This window comes from Bombus bifarius, unplaced genomic scaffold, assembly GCF_011952205.1.
Source record: "Bombus bifarius isolate JDL3187 unplaced genomic scaffold, Bbif_JDL3187 scf7180000009568_frag, whole genome shotgun sequence".
Taxonomy (NCBI): domain Eukaryota; kingdom Metazoa; phylum Arthropoda; class Insecta; order Hymenoptera; family Apidae; genus Bombus; species Bombus bifarius.
The window spans coordinates 1-18902 of NW_022885201.1; the positions used below are offsets into that span (position 1 = coordinate 1).

The 18902-nt window shown below is 32.7% G+C and overlaps 3 protein-coding genes, 1 long non-coding RNA gene and 1 pseudogene across 17 annotated transcripts; 2 read left to right on the forward strand and 3 right to left on the reverse strand.

Annotated features, from left to right (window-relative positions):
* Window positions 1–398: 398 nt before the first annotated feature.
* On the reverse strand, window positions 399–1438 carry LOC117215407. Its single transcript, XR_004489103.1, has 2 exons — window positions 1355–1438; window positions 399–599 (listed from the first exon to the last, which is right to left on the reverse strand). It is a non-coding gene; the product is annotated as an uncharacterized LOC117215407 (long non-coding RNA).
* Window positions 1439–2817: 1379 nt separating this feature from the next.
* LOC117215406 (katanin p60 ATPase-containing subunit A-like 2) lies at window positions 2818–4710 on the forward strand. The gene is made up of 6 exons (XM_033461791.1): window positions 2818–2951; window positions 3033–3321; window positions 3498–3672; window positions 3731–3843; window positions 4057–4256; window positions 4407–4710. Exons 1-6 carry the CDS (start codon window positions 2869–2871, stop codon window positions 4678–4680), a joined length of 1134 nt encoding a protein of 377 aa, XP_033317682.1. The 5' UTR covers window positions 2818–2868; the 3' UTR covers window positions 4681–4710.
* Window positions 4711–6146: 1436 nt separating this feature from the next.
* LOC117215402 lies at window positions 6147–8233 on the reverse strand (annotated as a pseudogene).
* A 410-nt stretch (window positions 8234–8643) lies between these two features.
* Window positions 8644–14814, forward strand: LOC117215404. 14 transcript variants are annotated; one of them, XR_004489102.1, is made up of 6 exons: window positions 8653–8970; window positions 9068–9114; window positions 9245–9435; window positions 9530–9641; window positions 9806–9938; window positions 10306–10640. XR_004489102.1 is itself a non-coding variant. In XM_033461787.1 (3 exons), the coding sequence occupies exons 1-3, from the start codon at window positions 8966–8968 to the stop codon at window positions 14787–14789; spliced, it is 393 nt and encodes a 130-aa protein (XP_033317678.1). In that variant the 5' UTR covers window positions 8644–8965; the 3' UTR covers window positions 14790–14814. The 14 variants fall into 14 exon arrangements, 3 of the variants coding, with proteins under 3 accessions (XP_033317678.1, XP_033317679.1, XP_033317680.1); XR_004489097.1 differs by having other exon boundaries at window positions 8655–9114; XR_004489098.1 differs by having other exon boundaries at window positions 8659–9114; window positions 9245–9381.
* Window positions 12999–14693, reverse strand: LOC117215403 (protein odd-skipped-like). The gene is made up of 2 exons (XM_033461786.1): window positions 14612–14693; window positions 12999–13548 (listed from the first exon to the last, which is right to left on the reverse strand). The coding sequence occupies exons 1-2, from the start codon at window positions 14639–14641 to the stop codon at window positions 13012–13014; spliced, it is 567 nt and encodes a 188-aa protein (XP_033317677.1). The 5' UTR covers window positions 14642–14693; the 3' UTR covers window positions 12999–13011.
* Window positions 14815–18902: the final 4088 nt, after the last annotated feature.

The following is an 18902-nucleotide window of genomic DNA, read 5'->3' on the forward strand; positions in this document are numbered from 1 at the left end:
GCAATCAAAACATTAAATACCGCATTAAAGCCATACAATAATTCGCAATATTCATTCGTAAACGTTATTGTATATGTACTTAATTAATCGTTATTATGTTTCGAATGATTTACTACCTCGTATTCCATAAGCAGATATATGGTTCATTTTCACCTCAAGTACGATATAATTTCTAACAAATGTTTATAATTCACAATGTAAAATATTTATAATTCATTGGAAATATTTTTCTATCACGGTATAGTGGTCAAATTTCACATAAATCACAAACATATGGTAGTCAGAAGCTATACTCACGACATGACAAATCATGAAGATGTCATGAAAAATGGCGTCCGTCCATATATATTCAAACGCAACGAACAAGTCCGAACTTTTCGAACAAACGATTTGTTCGATAACATCTGTCGCGAGCTTCTCTTCCTTTAACGATAACAATTGACAACTAAAGCTCGAGAGGCTCGTAAGGATGAACAGCGACGAGTATCTAGAAGCTATGTACTCACCTGGGCAAGGAGACTGCAACACCAAGGACGTTGGAAGTTTCGAGAAGCGAAGATGGAAACTGAAGTAGCACGTCAGGTCAACTCCGGCGAAAACTGCTAAAGAAAGAAAAATCCAACTAATTTGTTTCCAACGATAAAATGAAATTAATTTGTTTCACAAATTATTAACTGGATATTATTCAAAAATTATTCAAAATTCGCTTGATTGATTCACGACCCGGGACATTTGGGTCATACCATTTTGGTAATGGACGAAAATGGCAGAAGGAAGAACGACCGTTTTTTTTCATATTTCTCTTTCCCCGGGAAACGATGGAATGCCCGAGCACCTTGTTTCATTTCTTCTCGACATCAATTTCAATCTTTTTAAACGAAATATAATCTGAACGATGAAAAGTTCATTCAAATAATGCTCCGCGCCAGACACTCACGAAAATTAAGAAGAAACACGGAAAATTCGCGAATAAAACGGATTTCTTTGTCCCAGTGAGATAATAAACCTCGTTCACGTATTGGTTTTTAAAATCAATATATCCACCAATGTGCACTCGTTTAACAAGGGTGATGGAACGTGCCAAAAATCTCTCAAGAGGGTCTTGGCAACGGAAGAGTCGAAAACGTCACAATTATGAATGAAAAATTCGAATAGTTGCTGATTTTACAGTCGAAACCGATAAAGAACTCCAGATATTCCCCCAATTAATTTACAATAAATTCGCGAAAATGATCGATTGCTGACGTCATTGTATTCTAGAAAGATTGTAAAACGATAAGAATTTATTGAAAAAACTTATATTCGATGATAACACTTCTAATAAGAGTACTAAGAGGAGCGATTCTGTACTCACCTTCCTGCCTCGAAGTACCGAACGCAATTAACCGTCCGCCCAGGATGGAACCGTTCGGAACTTTTGTAAGTCACTGCACGGCCGCTGCTTATGGTGGAAATGTAATAGATATAAGTACAGAGCGCGTGAGCGAACTAAAAACGCGATAGAGAAGTAGAGAGAGGATGTTCCGTCCTTGTCTAATGACGCGCACTTGTACAGGAAATATGTAACAGGGGTATACGAGCAGCGTCAGTGTCCACTAGTGTGCATGCCTGATTAAACAAGAACAGGAAGTATCTATACATGGTGTTCTCTTTCTATTTCCACGTTGCATCCATCTTACTATACAGTACACACACTCAGCTATTCTATCATTATATTTGTGCGTTGCTTATGTGTGAACCAAACATTTCCATGGCAACAAATCGTTTGTCTCTTGTTTGATGCTCGGTTTTCAACGGAGTTGAAAGAATTTTTTAAGAGAAACGTAATGGACGGGTTGTTTTTAAAGTAATAAACGGAAATTCTCGTATCCATTGAGAAACGATAGGCGATTTGAAAGTGTCACTATGAACGGTGATTTATCGATGCAAGGTAGTATGAATAAGATATTTTATAATCTGCGAAAAAAGGTAAGGAATATTCTAGATTTTAGATTTTAGATTTTAGAATTTCCACGTCACAGACGAGTGTGTTTTGTTATTTGATTTGTAATATTGCTGCAGTTCTCTTAATAGCTGTTCGTTTCATGCGATACTCGCACATAGTATCTATGACTTTTGCTTCTAACAATTTTTATAATTAGGCTGTATCAAATATTTTTAACGTTCGTGTTTCATGAAAAATCATGTGTAACTCGTTGAATTCGCAAATGTAACAAAAAATTACATGAAAAAACTTATTATTGTAATGAAAAAATAATTATATTAGGAGGAGAGTCGTATTTCGGAACGTCATCGGAACATATTATACCTTGTATGTGATTATTTGGAACACAATGGGTGAGTATATTATAATTAAAATATATTCCTAGTTCCAATTCTCTTGAATAGTGTCAGTGACCAATCGAAATAGAAATCAGTGGACATCGTGGAAAGAGAAGGCGAAACCAAATTTGAAAATTCGACATCGGTAATTCAGTAGTTAAGAATAACTCAATCGATAATGTAGATTAACTAGTTATAAACAAATATATGAAATATAAATTCAAATTATTCTTATCCATCTAAAAATTGGAAATTAAAGAGCAGAAGACAAGAAATTATCTTCGAGGATTTATATAGTAAATACATTCTTTTGCCTGTCTTACCTAGAGATAAAACAGTTGTTTGATGGTTATCTTATAGTGTTCAGTCATTGCGAAAAATATTTTTAATCAGTTAAAAACTATAATTAATTAAAAACTACATTTCTTTAGGTATATAGACATTAGCGATGTATTATTCCGGGAAGCTCGTCTATCTCCCGAACATCGCGTCTGCGACAACATCGATTTGGAAATTATCGTTGCAGAGTATGAAAATTATTACAAGATGAAATTTCAAAAATATCCCATATTGTGTAAGAAAATAACTGGAAGGGAAATGACGAGGGAAGTGACAAATGCAAGCAAAACGTAAGAATTTAAATTATTTAACGATATTAAACGGTATTCAACGTATCGTATTCAACGTATCGTATTAACAATATGATCCAGTGTTTGTAGAAGTATTGAGACAAAAGCCAAATCTGTTAGTAAAGAAGCGAGAAGTGAGCCTGTGAAAGAGACGAATCTACAGCAGAAGATAACTGATGACAATACGAATCATATTAATCTCGCAATGACAGTGACGTCACTATTCCCCAATGAGAGTGATGGACGTTCATCAGAAGAGCTATTTAACGTCCCAATGGAACAATCCATGCAATCGAAGATATTGAAATGCATTGAAAAGCTTTATTCAGATAATCCGGAATTACGAAAGATTGCTGAGGACATCTCATGCGTAAGTTATTTTCGATTAATATACGTATCGTAAAGCTTTTAAACGATAAAATTCCCGTCGATAAACCGTCCAACGTATATCGACGATGACGTGATTTCAGTAACGCTTCAAATATCAAATTACGTAACGTTTACTTAATATAGAGAAGACGCCATTTTATCTTTGTATCGTCACAGGAGATCATAGTAAACAAATTAAATGTACATTGTACATTAAATGACGTTATAGGCCTAGAAGAATGTAAAACCGCTGTTAAGGAGGCCATTGTGTATCCCCTTGAGTATCCTATCTTTTTTGATGGCCCGTTTTCCCCCTGGAAAGGTATTTTGCTGTACGGCCCACCTGGTACAGGTAAGATACTCGCATTCTTTTCATTTCTGTACGTGTTTACAAGAAATATACAAAACAGGGAAAACGATGTTAGCGAAGGCAGTCGCGACAGAATGCCATTGTACCTTTTTTAACATAACTGCCAGCTCATTGGTCAGCAAATGGAGAGGCGATTCCGAGAAGTATATACGTGTAAGTTGCTTTGTCTATGTAAGTTTCTTTGTTCCTTTGTCTATGAAGGAGAGATTCTAGGTATAAAAAGATTTGATTTTATTTTTCGTCATTTATATATAAATAGAATAGTTGTTTGGAAAACGAAATGATATCATATTCGTGATGAGGCAATGAATTTAAGGAATTTCGAATATAATATTTAATGAATAATACATTTGTTAAACTGAACAGGTTTTATTTGAACTTGCCTATAGTCATTCGCCTACAATTATTTTTATCGACGAGATTGACTGGATCGCCACAAATAAAGGAGACTGTATATTGTCTGAACCTGCAAAGAGATTCAGATCAGAACTTCTTTCTAGATTGGATGGATTAGCGTCTAATGAGAATTCTAATGTAGTTCTTCTGGCTACAACTAATTCCCCTTGGTACGTATATCACGTTATTTCAATGTTTTCTAAGTAGAAAATATCGTAATATTTCTCCAAATTCCAAATATGTTATTGTGTTGTTTGAAGTATTCCTTCATTATTATTAGTATAATAGAACGATAATATTTATTGTAAATATGTTATTAGGGGCATTGATGCAGCTTTACTCAGGCATCTCGAAAAGCAAATATACGTATCATTACCCAATGAAGTTGCTCGACTTGGTATATTCAAATTGTACCTTAGCAACCACTTATTAGAAAATACAGATATTGTAAACCACATAGTAAAATGTACTGAAAGATATTCTTGTGCAGATATAAAATTGCTTTGTAAGCAAGCGTGGCTACTAGAAATAAGCCCGATATGGAGGAGACTTGAAAAGAAAGAAACACCTGTTACCACTTTGAAATATGAATGAAAAAGTTATGAAATATTAGCAAAATTGTTTAAAAAAATGTCACCTACAGTTATGCAAATAGATAAATATGATACGTGGAACAAATAAATACGCAATCGTAAGGACAGATATTGAAAAATATAAATAAATGGATTATCGTTCGAGAAATCATTCGCATGTGTGTGCATGTGTGTATGCGCGCATGCGCGCATGGGTGTGCGCGCATGTGTGTCATGTGTGTCATGTGTGTGCGTGTGTGTGCGCGCACGCGCTATAGGCTAAGTTTAAAATGTTCGGTTGTATTATATCCTTGTATTATATATGTCGGAGATGAAAGGAAAACCGGAGCCTTCCCTTTGCAATTTTGAGGAAGCCTTCTAATGCTTTAGCCTAGATTTTATCATAACTGTAATTAAGCAATTGTCATTTGTAATTGTTTGATATTTGTGAAAGCGAAAGTGGGTTCGAGGTGACAACTGGTCGCCGAACGTAGCCACGGTCACGGGATAAACGTTTTGCCTGACGAAGGTGTGGATCGGTTGTATTGTTCTCCCTAGAAATCACATAGAATTGTACTTTAGAGATGTCGATATAATGGGACACACGTTGTATTAGGAATCAATCTCCAGACAGAAACTGCCTAGTAACGGCGTTTGAATCTTTCTCGATGTTTCCAAAGAGTATACAACAAACTTTTGACAGAAATTGCCTAGCAACAACGATTGGAACCTTCTCGATGTTTCCAGCGAGCATATAACAAACAAATGCAGTCGTATAGCGAAAAAGATTTTCATCAGATATTCATTCGTGTGATCGCCTTGGAAAGTGATACATCGAGCAATTTACCGAGTGTCTCAGCAATTGTATTTTGTGTTTAAAATTATTCTACACATAGTAAAGAGTTATCCCGTTGACGGTGGATTCGTTTGAACCCCGGAACATTGTTAATAGCGTTAATTAAATTCATTATTCGTGAAACCTATCAATCGTTAACCTCATTATACGTTAAATTCATTATTCGTAAGACATATTATTCATTCCTCTTATTGTTCGTTAAACTTATTAATCTTTAATCTAATTATTAGTTAAACTTATCGTTTGTTAATCTTATTATTTATTAAACTCATTATTCATAATATTTTGTAAAATCTTGTTTATTCGCGTAAATATATTCTCTGTTTCGAAAAACAATGGCTAATTCAAACAAAGGATCATTACGCGCCTTAAATCCTAATTATAACCCGACATATATATGTGAGTGTATTTTATCAAAAATATGTTTTTTAGTTTTTCTTATCTTAGTAATTATTTTTAAAAAAATAAAGTCTTATATGAAAATAAAGCTGTTCTTTATTTCAAATAATTGAAGTAAATAAATACAATGAGTTTTATATTTTATATTATCTTATATTAATATCTTATATTTATCTTATATCTTATTATAATATCTTATTTTAATATCTTATATTATCGTTATATTGTTATTGAAAAAATTGATATAATCAACAGTTCTTCCTGTTCTCTTGATTGTTTCTTGCTTGTTTCAAACCATGATAATAACCTACAAAAGAAATAACATAGTCCATTGAAAATTTAATATACAATAAAATACTTATGTGAAATAATTACCTGTGTGAAAACCACTAATATACCATGACATCAACATACTTGAAAGTGCGTCTGTATCATTATCTGGTAATCTAGTACATTTTATTAAAATTTCGTATTTTTTTTTCCAAATAAAATGTTAAACTTATTCCAAATTACTTATTAATATTAGAAGTATTCAGCATTCCATTAGAATTTTTAAATTGTACTTACTTGGCCATTAATTGTGGTGGTAAAGGAGGTGCAGGTGGCATTATATCAGTCATCGAATTGAAAGATGGTCCCGGTATGAAGCGATGTTTATACGCATTTGCTTCTTCAGAGTCACAATCCATTTTTTCTACATTATATTTTTTCGAATTTACATTTGTAGAAAAATTAGTCTCACAAGTCTCATCGTTCTCTTCATTGAATTTCTCTTCCAAAGCTTTCTTTTGTTGTGCTATTTGACTTTGCAAACCTTCTGATTCTAAAAGAGAACTCAACTCGACTTTCTCTGTATTACCATAGCCTAAACACAGAGTAAAAGAAATTTTTGTCATTTAATAGAATGACTGAGTGCCATTCAGTTACCGTCCTTACAGGCAATGTATTAGAATTTCCCGTGCATAAATGTATATGTATAAATGTTTGCCTTGATATATGTAGTAATAATCACTCGTCTAATGAGGAGAATTATATTCCAAGCAGCTAATAATGAACAATAAGTAACATGCATGTTTATGGTTCATGACCCTATATTCCACTATATCATCTATGGGTCTCCCCATAGACATTGACAGGTACTCCTGCCCAGTTAAGGACCTGCTGAATGACACTGTGATAGACTATGCGAAAGCCTTTACTTCATATATATATGTATTTTTAGTACATTTCTTAATTGACATAACCATCATGCTAAAGGTATTACCTACAAATTTTACAACACACGTGCCATTGTTTTCGTAAATTTTTTATATTATAGCTTCATAAATTTCTCCATCCTCTGAGTATATTGCACGACAAGGTGCTCCTATGATCCATTTCTATAGAGAAAAGATGTGTATACAAATAAATATAAGAAAATAGCAAAATAAAATAATTTGCTTCTTAATCAATATATTTAATAATATTCTGTATCAAATTTGTAATATTCTATCAAAATCACAACCTTGTGTAATTTACTTGCGTGTTTAGGCTGCTTAAGATTTTGTAGGTTTTCTTTCGGTTGAGAATTTCCAACATCCATTCCCATTCGCTTGATAACTTCTTCTTTTGCTAAATTTATTGCTTTATCATATGCTTCTATTAATGCACTATCATCCCAAACATTATCATTGGCTGTGTCTGTATCCTTTTGAGATAGCAAATTATATGTTATTAATATTGATACAAGTATTTTATTATCAAACTATTGCAAATTATCATATATGTCATTTTTCAAAAATTGACTAAAAGGTAATGGATACTGTTAATTACTATTATGCTAAGATCTTGTACTAAAATAATGTTAAAACCATTACGTTTCCATTACCATACATACGTTTCCATTTCCTCGTATAAAAAGAACATTCATATCATCTGCCATTTTAAAATAACATCATTTAAATATTGAATTTGCTTCTGAAATATTAATTTGTCTCATTTCTTTAACTCTAACACATTGTAAACAATGATGACATTATACCAACTATAATACTAAAAATCTATTCCCCATTCATTCGAAAGATTATTTTTTGAAGCAAGGTTAACATTGAATGTTCCCAGACTTCAATAACTGTATTTTACTTTCTTTACAATATCTAACAATATATTAGAATACTATAAAAAAATATTGTATGCACAAAAAACTGTTTATAGCGAAATAGCAAAAGAATTAATCACATATTATAACTAAAACGAGATTGTTAAGTAGATTATATTATACTGCATATGCGTTAGTGTTTCAGCTGGTAAATATAGTTTTTATATCTGAAGATAAATAAGATTTAATTCTATAAAATTGCATAATGAATTATACATCTATCTATTACTATTCGTATTTCCCCTTAGTTGTATGTTGTCAATAGCATCAATCACGAACATATAAATAAATATAGAAGAAACCGTTCGGAAATGGAAAGGGAAAAATGAACATGGAAGACAAGAAAGTTTTCTTCAGGTTTAGCGTATGCGTGATACGCTTTGAATGTCTCAGATAAAGATAAAGATACTCTGCTCATTTCTATTTGTTCCGCAGAACGAGAAATTTGTTGTCTTTCATATTGGTTTTTACGATTCAATTTTTGGGCAGTTTTCCCTAGCGAGTGTCGGTCCCTGTTTGATATAACCAGACCGTAATTTATACAGATATGTATTATAGATATATATTTGTAAAACTGAAATCAGATGAAATAAATGTTGCCTGAGGTTTTAAACGTTTAATAAAAACAATATTTCATTTGGAAAAAATGTAAGATATGTAAAATTACACATTGATCATTTTGCTGGTCTTGTATCATAAAACGTGTGGCCCGAAGAGCACGTGTCCGGTAGGGATACGTCACTTGTGTTAGGAATCGTTTTATAACCTATCACAGTAAAGGAACGTCCCAGTATAGCAGCCGAAGAATGCCGTGAAAGTTTTTGTACAAAGTACAATTGATCTACAATTGATATTTTCCGCAATATCTGGTGTTCGGTCAGGGTGTCCCATACTCATGATATTTATGACAGTGGAATGGCGTTAGTAAATCAATTACAAAAATTTTCGAGATCAATTCTCGGTATTGCATCAAATTATTCAAAATATACAAGCAACACAACGTTGCCCTTTTTGCAGGCAACAAGAGGAATATCGACCACGCAACCACTTTCAGAAAAACAAGAGTAAGTAATACAAATTTTCTTGTGCTTTCCTTCTTTTTTTAATAGAATTTCAGTACTTACCTTCCAATATAAAATTGGTGTCAAAATAATAATGCTAATAATAATGTCTAAGAAATTTTTCTCTTTGTAGGAGTACAACATCTAGAAAAATAACATAGTATTAATAGAATAGTATTAATAAGAACAACATTGACAGTGAACAACTAAAAATATAACACTGTTATAAATATATGATATACGAATTTTATTTATGTATTATTAAGACAAGTATATCTTATTTTTAAATTATTTCTATTATCATAAGTGATACATATAATTAAGGTATAATTAAGAGAAGATTAATTGAAGAAACACAAAAAATAAAGAAAATAATTATATTGAGATAATTTTTATCTTTCATAAATATTATTTTCAGAGTAAATATAACGTTTGTTAAAGCAAGTGGAGAGAGAATCAAAGCAAAGAGAAAGTTGGAGATACTATATTAGACATAGTAGTAAATAATGAAATTGATTTAGATGGATATGGTATGTTTTAAAGAAGCATAATTTACTTAATTTAAAATAAATAATTTTGAGGTAGAAAATATTTGAAAATTTTCATTTTTATCAAGTTTAATATTCTTATTATTTTTAACTTTTGATACTTTATTATATAAGTATGTTGTAATATTAAAATATAATTGATATAGGTGCTTGTGAAGGAACATTAACTTGTAGTACGTGCCATTTAATATTTTCGAAAGAAGTTTATGATGCACTTCCTGACAAACCAACAGATGAAGAATTAGACATGTTGGATTGAGCATATGAATTAACAGATACGTTAGTTCATAATAATCAGTATCAAATCATTCACATTATTAATTCTATTACCTTTTAATATTTTATAAAGTGAATTTTTCTATTTAAATTTATGTAAAAACAGGTTAGTATTGGGTATTTCGAAATCTGCATCTCAATGTAGAATTTCAAATCGCTGTCTCTGAATACTACGAAACTGAAATTATAATAAATTTTCATAGTTTTTTATTTATGACCCTATAATCATTACAAATCTATGTTGGAATTAGCATATTTACAATGTTGATTTTCAAATGGATAAATAGAAATCTTATTGTGTATTAGTATTAATTTGTATAGCAATAAATATATTTATTGACATATTCAGTTATATAATATTTAATTTCAGGTCACGGCTAGGCTGTCAAATAGTAATGTCTAAGGAACTAGATGGAATTGAGGTAAGAGTTACATCAACAATTAATGATGCAAGAGCATAACTGAAATTATCTATAGGTTTTTGAAAATTTGTATACAATGTTATACATCTCTTGTTAAAAAACCCCTGTTATAATTATTAAAATATTGGTATTAAAAAAATATAATAAAGAATCTTGTGTTTAAATGTGAAGCTTATATATATATACATATGTTATAGTATAATTGCAATTTTGATATTTGTACATTGCCATTGTAAAAAGCCTATCCAATTATGAAGAAAATATATCTTTTATTTTTAATATACAGGGTGTCAATTTTAAAACGTTCATCTAAATTATTTTCGTTACTATTAAAGATAAGAAGAAATTACTAAGGAAGACTTAAATGGTTTTAAGATGTGTACTTGGTTATGATAAAAAAGACTCTTGTGGAATAAATTTTGCAACTTCTGAAAGATTAGATAAAAGCTTAGAACCTAAAAAATAATTTGAAATTAATTTCGTTTAGATATACTGTTTGATTTCTTAGCTGTGGGCAAGTTTAAAAGATCATTAAACTCATGGTCAACAAAACAACAGAAATGTACATGCAATGCTTTTTCGTTTCACAACAAGTTATCTGACACTATCATCATTTTCGTGGCACATGCAACATTATCGATTCAGTATAGTAATGTTTTGGATTAAAACAAATGTCTCGACATTGGGGCAAAATATTTCAACCTTTAAGGACTAAAATTAAAACTTATGAGTTGGTTTATAATTTTAATAGATTTTATTAATATTGTGTTTACTGGTTTATTAATTACAAGAAAGTTTGTAAAAGACTGAAGCTTTACGTAAAAAGTACAAATATTCTTTCAACAAAATTAGTCAAATCACATCATTATTTATACATATTGTATATAAATAAAATATGCGGATATATTACTTTACCCTAGAATTAAAATTCAATAATATTGAGGAATCTTATTTATTCAGATTTTGTACATTATCGCTTCTAACCTCGGATAATAGAACAACAAATTAAATATTTTTAAACAAAAGACTTTGTTCCTTTGTTTGATTTCCCTTGCTCGCGTTTCTTAACTACTTAGATATAAAATACTTACGTTTTCGAAAATTCATACTTCACAAGCTACTAAACGCTTTATCTGTTCAGAATAATTTATTGTTTTCTTAACTAGGTACATACCAAATACATCTATTAAGTTGGTATTTCTCATAATTACCAGTACATAAAGCTAAAACACTTTTATACTATGCTTGTTATACATGGATCTAACAAATAATTTAACTTGTGTATTGTCGTTTGTATATTTTGTTACGTGTAAAATATTCTATTTCTACACTACTTACAAGTTCGATAAAGTGTACATTACACATCGTGAAATTTACATATTTTCACTTGGTTACCCTGCACAATTCGAATATAATTCAGAACGTATGTGCTATATTTATATATTCTGCATTTGTTTTGTATATTATGTACACTGATCTGATCTTTGTAAACGCGAGTTTTACGATATTAATGAGAAATTTGCCAATTTAATGGAAGTTGTTAATTTTTTCTGGCACGTTTCACGTTAGCAGACATTTTTCTTAAGTTACAGTCGAAAAGTGTTTTTATGTAAAAGAATAGGAATGATCAAGTTATTTTAAGATGACAAGATATTTCACGTTTTCTATTTAAATATAGCGTTAAATTTTAATTCCGTCAATTCGTATATACTCATACATCGAATTTCCTTTTCTCATGTCATTTCTTTTCTTTCATTTCACATTTAATTACAAAGATAAAGTGTAAGTACGTTCCTCATAAAATTAATATCAAATGTCGCAAAATATACAAAAGTAAACTAAGAAGAGGGGTACATATTATTACACAAACTGTCGTTCATATTGCACATGTACATATGCAGTATAAAAACAATACTTTTTAGTTTTTAATCTCTTGTTTAAATAATCCTAATATCTAAATTTGTATCGGTCATTGATTCGATATAACTGCGTTTATTGGAAGTAATTAAGCTATAGCCTGCGCACAAGAGAAGAAGGAACAAACACGTATAGTATACACGCTTAAATAACAAAATTAAGTCAGTTTACGTTCAATGTGAACTTGATCAAAGTTCCAGTCTCGAATTATAGAGTTTCTTACTATCAGTTTACAAAATTCGATATTACGATTATGTACCGTATTTGAAAAACATAAAATGCTTTGTTCAATTTTAAATAAAACTAATATTTACCAAAGCGAATACGAAAAAAATGTTATCATCAAACTCAATTTTCAATTATCAAACTTAATCCAGCACAAATACAAATGTTATTCGTGCTTTTTTACTTTTACTACTTTTCAACTCTCTATAGTTCGAGATTTGAGTTCCGCTAACTTTCTTTCTACTGCGCATGCGCAACAGGAAAACTTGAATTACACGTAATAGTAAAAAATTCGACTAGTCAAAAAATCTTATCCTTTCGTGGCAGCGAAAGTAACCTAGGACTAGAGGTTCCATAACATTAATAATAATAAGGCAATAATATTAATATTAATAATAATGTAATCAAGTACTACTAACAATATTAATAATAATAATAATAGTGTGGTAATGGCAAGATACAGGCGGGTATAAATTAATCATTCCTTTCGTAATAATGTTCGGACCAAATTTCTAAACTAACGTGGACAATTCATGCGGACTATTGGTGGTTGCTGCGCTACTTAGATCCAACGTGGCAGCCGGAAGACCAGGACTGACGCTGCCGGTTGCTTCCCGTGGCAAATGCTGCGATCTATTTAGCTTATTTCCAGGACTCGGTGGCGATCTATCTGCTGATGTATCCGGTGGCGTAACCACGTTTCTGTGTCCGCTCACGTTCTGATGATTGTGCGTCGCCGCGATCGGAGCTGGCGATGAGAGCAACAAGGGCGGTGGGGACATTGACACGTGTCGATGATGATGATGCTGATGATAGTGTTGGTACTGTGCAGCTCGGCCGTGCATTGCGTGGCTGGTATTTAGTTGGTTCGTCACGGGCCCGACTTTCGTTGGGCAGCCAGCATGGTGGATGGTTAACGGGCCATGTAGTTGTTGTTGCTGTTGTAGCTGGGGCTGGTTCTGGTGCTGTTGCAGCTGCTGCTGACGCTGCAGCTGTACCGCCGCTTCGCACTGTTCGCGCGCTAACGCCTTCACGGCATTCGTCTTCTCCTACGAAATAAGAATGATAGGTTAGGTTGTAGTCAGGGGCCATAACAAATTAAAAAAGTTATAATATAAGAATTTACATTTTAGTTGAAATGATTCTAGTTACGAATAAGTATTAAAGATGATTCAAATCTTTTTCGTTACCGATAACCATGGTGAAAACTCTTTTGGATTACTTTCAGCCATTGTCAATCTTATTGTCAATACTACATGCTTGAAGTAGAAGGAGGGGTACAGAGAAAAAGACTTTTTCTCAGCAAATATAATCGTTACTCAATTATTTTGTTCAACAGTTTTACAAATCTCCTAAAAATAAACGAGAATACGAAAATACACTGAATATCGTGTGTATGGTTATTTATAAAATCCCCTTGAAATAGTTGCGATCGCGGATCACATAAACAAACGAACCTGTCATTCTACAGAGTATCTTTTTCGGTGAAATTATGCAAACGTAAATGTAACTTCGGTAGAACTCCTCGAGAACTTGTAAGCTTATATGACTCTGACCCAACCAGTCCATTCTAAAGTGTATAATTTATAAAAGGGGATTATATTAATACGCGGAGGATGTGGTAGGTGGTAAGTTTTGCATATGAATGTTTGTTGATACAACGAATGGTTAAATGGAGGTTTTCATGAATGTGATAAGGACTAGATCGAATATTTTAACACTTATAACTAGAATGCGTATTTTTATACAAGTTTGTAGTTTTACGAACATAATCAAAGAAATAAAATTTTAATCGAGATTTGTTTTCTTATATACGTATATTTTAGCGCATTTTATGCATTTTGCGCCATTTGCGTACTTTTCAATTTCGCACGAACGTATAAAGATCAGCAATATAATTATAACGCTTCTTAAAAATGTGAAAAATCCTGGTTTCCTAAAAGCTTGCAATTGATTTCAGAAAAATTTTTATGAACTCTACCAGATAAATTATGGTAACTCTGAAAAACAAAATTTCACGATAAAATGATTTCCGGGTAAAATACACATAAAAGATGATTTAGACGTGTTTGAACGTGTTCGTTTTCTTTTTTAATAGCGATATGTTCTTACCCTCTGCCACACGAAGACGTTATGGACCATTGCGCATCCACAAAACACGATGCCAAGGCCTATGAAAACCGACGTAACGATTGCCGGTGTGACACCAATTACCTCTCAGAGAAAAGACATCGACTCCCGACTGTCGGACGCCAACGCCGCGACGCATCTTAGTCCCCATCAGAGATAAGGCCCCAACCCCGACTTTCGGACTCCTTGGAATCCACACCAAATCCCCCAACATCCCCAAGCCAGGGTGTATATAAGCCGAGACTTCATCCAGCCCGGGGAGTTCTCGTTCTAGTTGCTGTTCTTGTACAACACCCCTTTCTCTGTTCAACGTTATTCTACTGTAAGTGCCAAAGTCATAATAAAGTTCGATAAAAGAGAATTAATAGTTGGGCTACGACTCAGCTTTCTTTTCTCTCGCAACCCAAGTATCCATTTTACGTGACACCGGCGTCGAATGAAACTGGATGAATGTATACAATATCATACCTGAAAGCATTGTTAGAGGATCATTATAACACGTATGCGATAACAAGCGGGACAAAGAATCAGCGCAAATACATATTCTCAATACATATAATTCTCGAAGCGTAAACTATATACATATGCTTTTCATTGAAATTTTCAATACTAGTCGCAAATTATTTTTCAATTAATTTATTATTTAAGTCTTTATATATCAATTCTCGACGAATAAATTACTTAAATTATAGAGAATCTATCTTCAGACAATAGAGAATTCAATATTTTTGGTCGTTAAGTAATTTACAAATTTCTAAAACGATTACGTTCGAAGTTTTGGACAGTATTTGAAGTTTCTAACATGACATTAAAAAAAAATAAATAAATTTTATGATATAATTAAAAAAACATTGTAGTCTATCATAATCTCTATTCCGTCAAATTTATTAAAACGCAGTTTTCTTCTGAACAGAGTCAAAATGTCCGTCTTGAATCGAGTTCAACAGCTTAACGATCGATCGAGCGAATGATAGCTGTGTAAACTAGCATGACACAACATAAACTTTAGATTAGATCTCGATCCATCCACCAGCCGTATTCATGCATGACATGAATATTCTGTTTCAGCTCTTTATAAATTAATCTGTTAAAACTTCCCTAAAGGACGATCATTTTTTATTTTTCTAAGAAAAATAATGACTATTCGGCGTTAAAATTAACTTTATTTCCATTGGATTTCTAAACTGATTTCATACACTCAGAGATAGTTCACAGTATCTTTTAGATTCATGCCTGAATTCAAGAAAAATTAAACGTATAACTTATGTACTAGTATCTTTCAAAAGGTTAAAGTTGACAGAATTGAAGGAATTGGTTCTTACCAGTTAGAAAGACGGGAATGCTAATGAAAACCCTCCGACAGCACATATCCGGCTGATGGATGATTTTTGCAGGTACTTGTTACTCCTGAAACAGACAAAATTTGAAGTGAAAGTCAGTTTCACGATTTTATGATAATTGAGCGAAATATAAAGGAACCAGTTTTTTGTTTAACAGCCAAGAATCTTTCAAAAATTCTACTGTAATTGATACTTCAAATATATTTAGTCAGACAAAGGATAATCATAATCGCAACGTTAATCTTAACTTTAATTCAAGGATCAAACAGTATCATTATACATATAAAAGTAAACATAAAGTCTATCCACATTATTGTTATTATTATTATTATTATTATTATATGTTATTCTATAATTGATTTTTATTTCTTTATTATCAATATTATTCTATTTTCTATAATGATTCAATTATAGATCTTATTTTTTGTCAATCATATTTCACTGAAAAGATCACTTTGAAAATAATCTAATAGTAAAAAATGAAAAATAATCTTTTTCTACCTTGTCTTCATTTTTTACAAACTCTGTCCACCGCCGTAAATCTATTAAATGCATGAAACGACAAAGCAAAGCTGCTTCACATAATTCCCCGCTCACGCAGTGTCAATCAGCTCACGACCGCAAACGATACTGCTAATTTCCAGCGACCACGAACGATTTCACCGTAATTGCCGGTGTGAAATTTACCAATACGTGCTCGAATTGGTCAATAATGGATAGAGCGCTCTTGCACACACTAATCTACCAACAAATAATATTGACTCAATTGAACAACAGCGCCTAGATTAACGGACAAACCGCATGTTCCAAACAGATTTACAATCACGGCAGAAAATACATGCCGTTATAGATGTTTCCTGGTCAAGACTAATTTCCACGCGTTAAGAACATTGTAACCGGAATCTAGGAAGAACTAGCACTTCCTGGAATAATACTATTGTGTCCTCGATGAATGTCTCTCCGCAATGCCCTCGAGTGAGTTGCTTTTGTCTTTGGTCGTACGACGTCCGGGATGAGAATTCGGGGAACGGTTTTGCGCTGCTTTAATACTCGCACAACCATCCATCCATGGGACTGCATCTTTTTAGGAGGACCAGTGATTAATCTTTTCCCACTCATTTTCATCTCTAATTTCTCATGAGGCTAAGATTCCTGCATCTTTTATCATAATAATTTATTAATACTATTAATAAATTGAGACAATTTTACACGTCGTATTTTGCGTTATAAGATGACTTGTAATTTGTAAAATTTACCTGTAAAATTCCTTTGTTTGTTTTACCGAAGCAATAGTTGGCATTTCTATACGACGATAAGAATTTGTTAATACTAATAATTTGTAAGGTTATCATGTTATCATTCTTCTAATGGATAGTATATTATTGAAACTTTTTTTAATATTGAAACGCGATATTTTTTTGGAGAAGAAGTGCATAGTAGTAAAGAGTTGAATTCTACGGACGTAAAAAGTGGACATAACATTTTCTGTACATGGAGTCGCCTGGCCTAAACATTTTATGATTTCCGGGCAAAAAACAGACGAATCCAGCGCTGATTTTAAAGCAGCTTCATCCAAATAAGCCACAATAAGAAATTCCCACGAAACAGTTGCGTTCATCCCCTTTCGAGGTCGCCGACCTCTTTGAATGCGTTTCAAGTGCGTCGTACCAATGAAACTTCGAGTTTTAGACTAATTTCTCAGCCTTTTGCGTTAAATTTAACCTTCCGCGTTAGTGTATTTCGGACGAGCTCCTATTTTACGCTTTCGTCGACTTCACCAACGTAACACGCAGCATCCGCAAGTAAAACTGTCTCTTAAATTTGATGTGACACCGATACACGACGAGAAGAATCACAATGCCATTTTTATTCCACTTCGTTAATTTTTCGTCGTAAGGTTTAGCTGTAAATAGGATTAAAAAAATTTAGATTAACGAGGAATTTAAAATTGATCTGTTAAATCAACAATTTCCATTAGTTGTCAATAGATTTTATAAACCTCAGATTACTGAGAAATTATACACATTGCAAAATATTTACCATTAGTTACCCACGCTACACGTAAATTTGATCAATCTACCAATGCACTAACACTGCAATAAATTTCTATTGCAACATTCCACACTCCTTTGACGCACCTTAAACTCCTCGCTAGATTTATTCCACCTTAAAGTGTCACATAACTCCTACGACACCGATATCAAATTTTAAACTCCACCAAATTCCAGAGAAACTTGATTTCGTCGAAAGTAAGAGATTAAACTTAAAAAGCAATTTATTTCATCTTTAAACTATCCCAAACTTCTTAAATATAATTTATATATATATTTCGGAGATGAAAAAACACCGGAGCCTTTGGAATTTTGGATAATTCCGCAACATTGTAACCTAGAATCTACTATAGCTGTAATTGAACAATTGTAGTTATTCAACCCGATTGTAATTGTTCGAGAGTCGTGATAATGAGCTTGGGCTCGAGGCGACAGTCAGTTGCCGAACGTAGCCGCGGTCACGGGATGAACGCTTTGTCTAACAAAGGTATGGAGTAATTTTATAGCTCTCCTTAAAAGAAATATTCGTGGCGACACGCGACAGTAAACATTCCAACGGTTTCTGTCCCGTGGCTCGCCACGCGCAGACCCTATTCTTCGACTAAGATGATTGCCAGATGTCGATGCGTCTCCGCAGTACATGTTCGGCTAGCCCGAGGGCCCGTTATAAATCTTAAGGTTTAGTTAACTAAAGTCCTTCAAACAGACAAACAGTCTCTGTCCCAACTACGGGAAGATAGGGCAGACATATTTTTCAAAGAGCGGCGTCTCCCACTAGCAACTTTCCCTCGAGGGCGGCTAGCATCTTTTTCTAACCACTGATATGGAGATTGACCAATTAGCAGCAACGTCAATTTCCCTTACTTTCTGAACGAAGGCTTT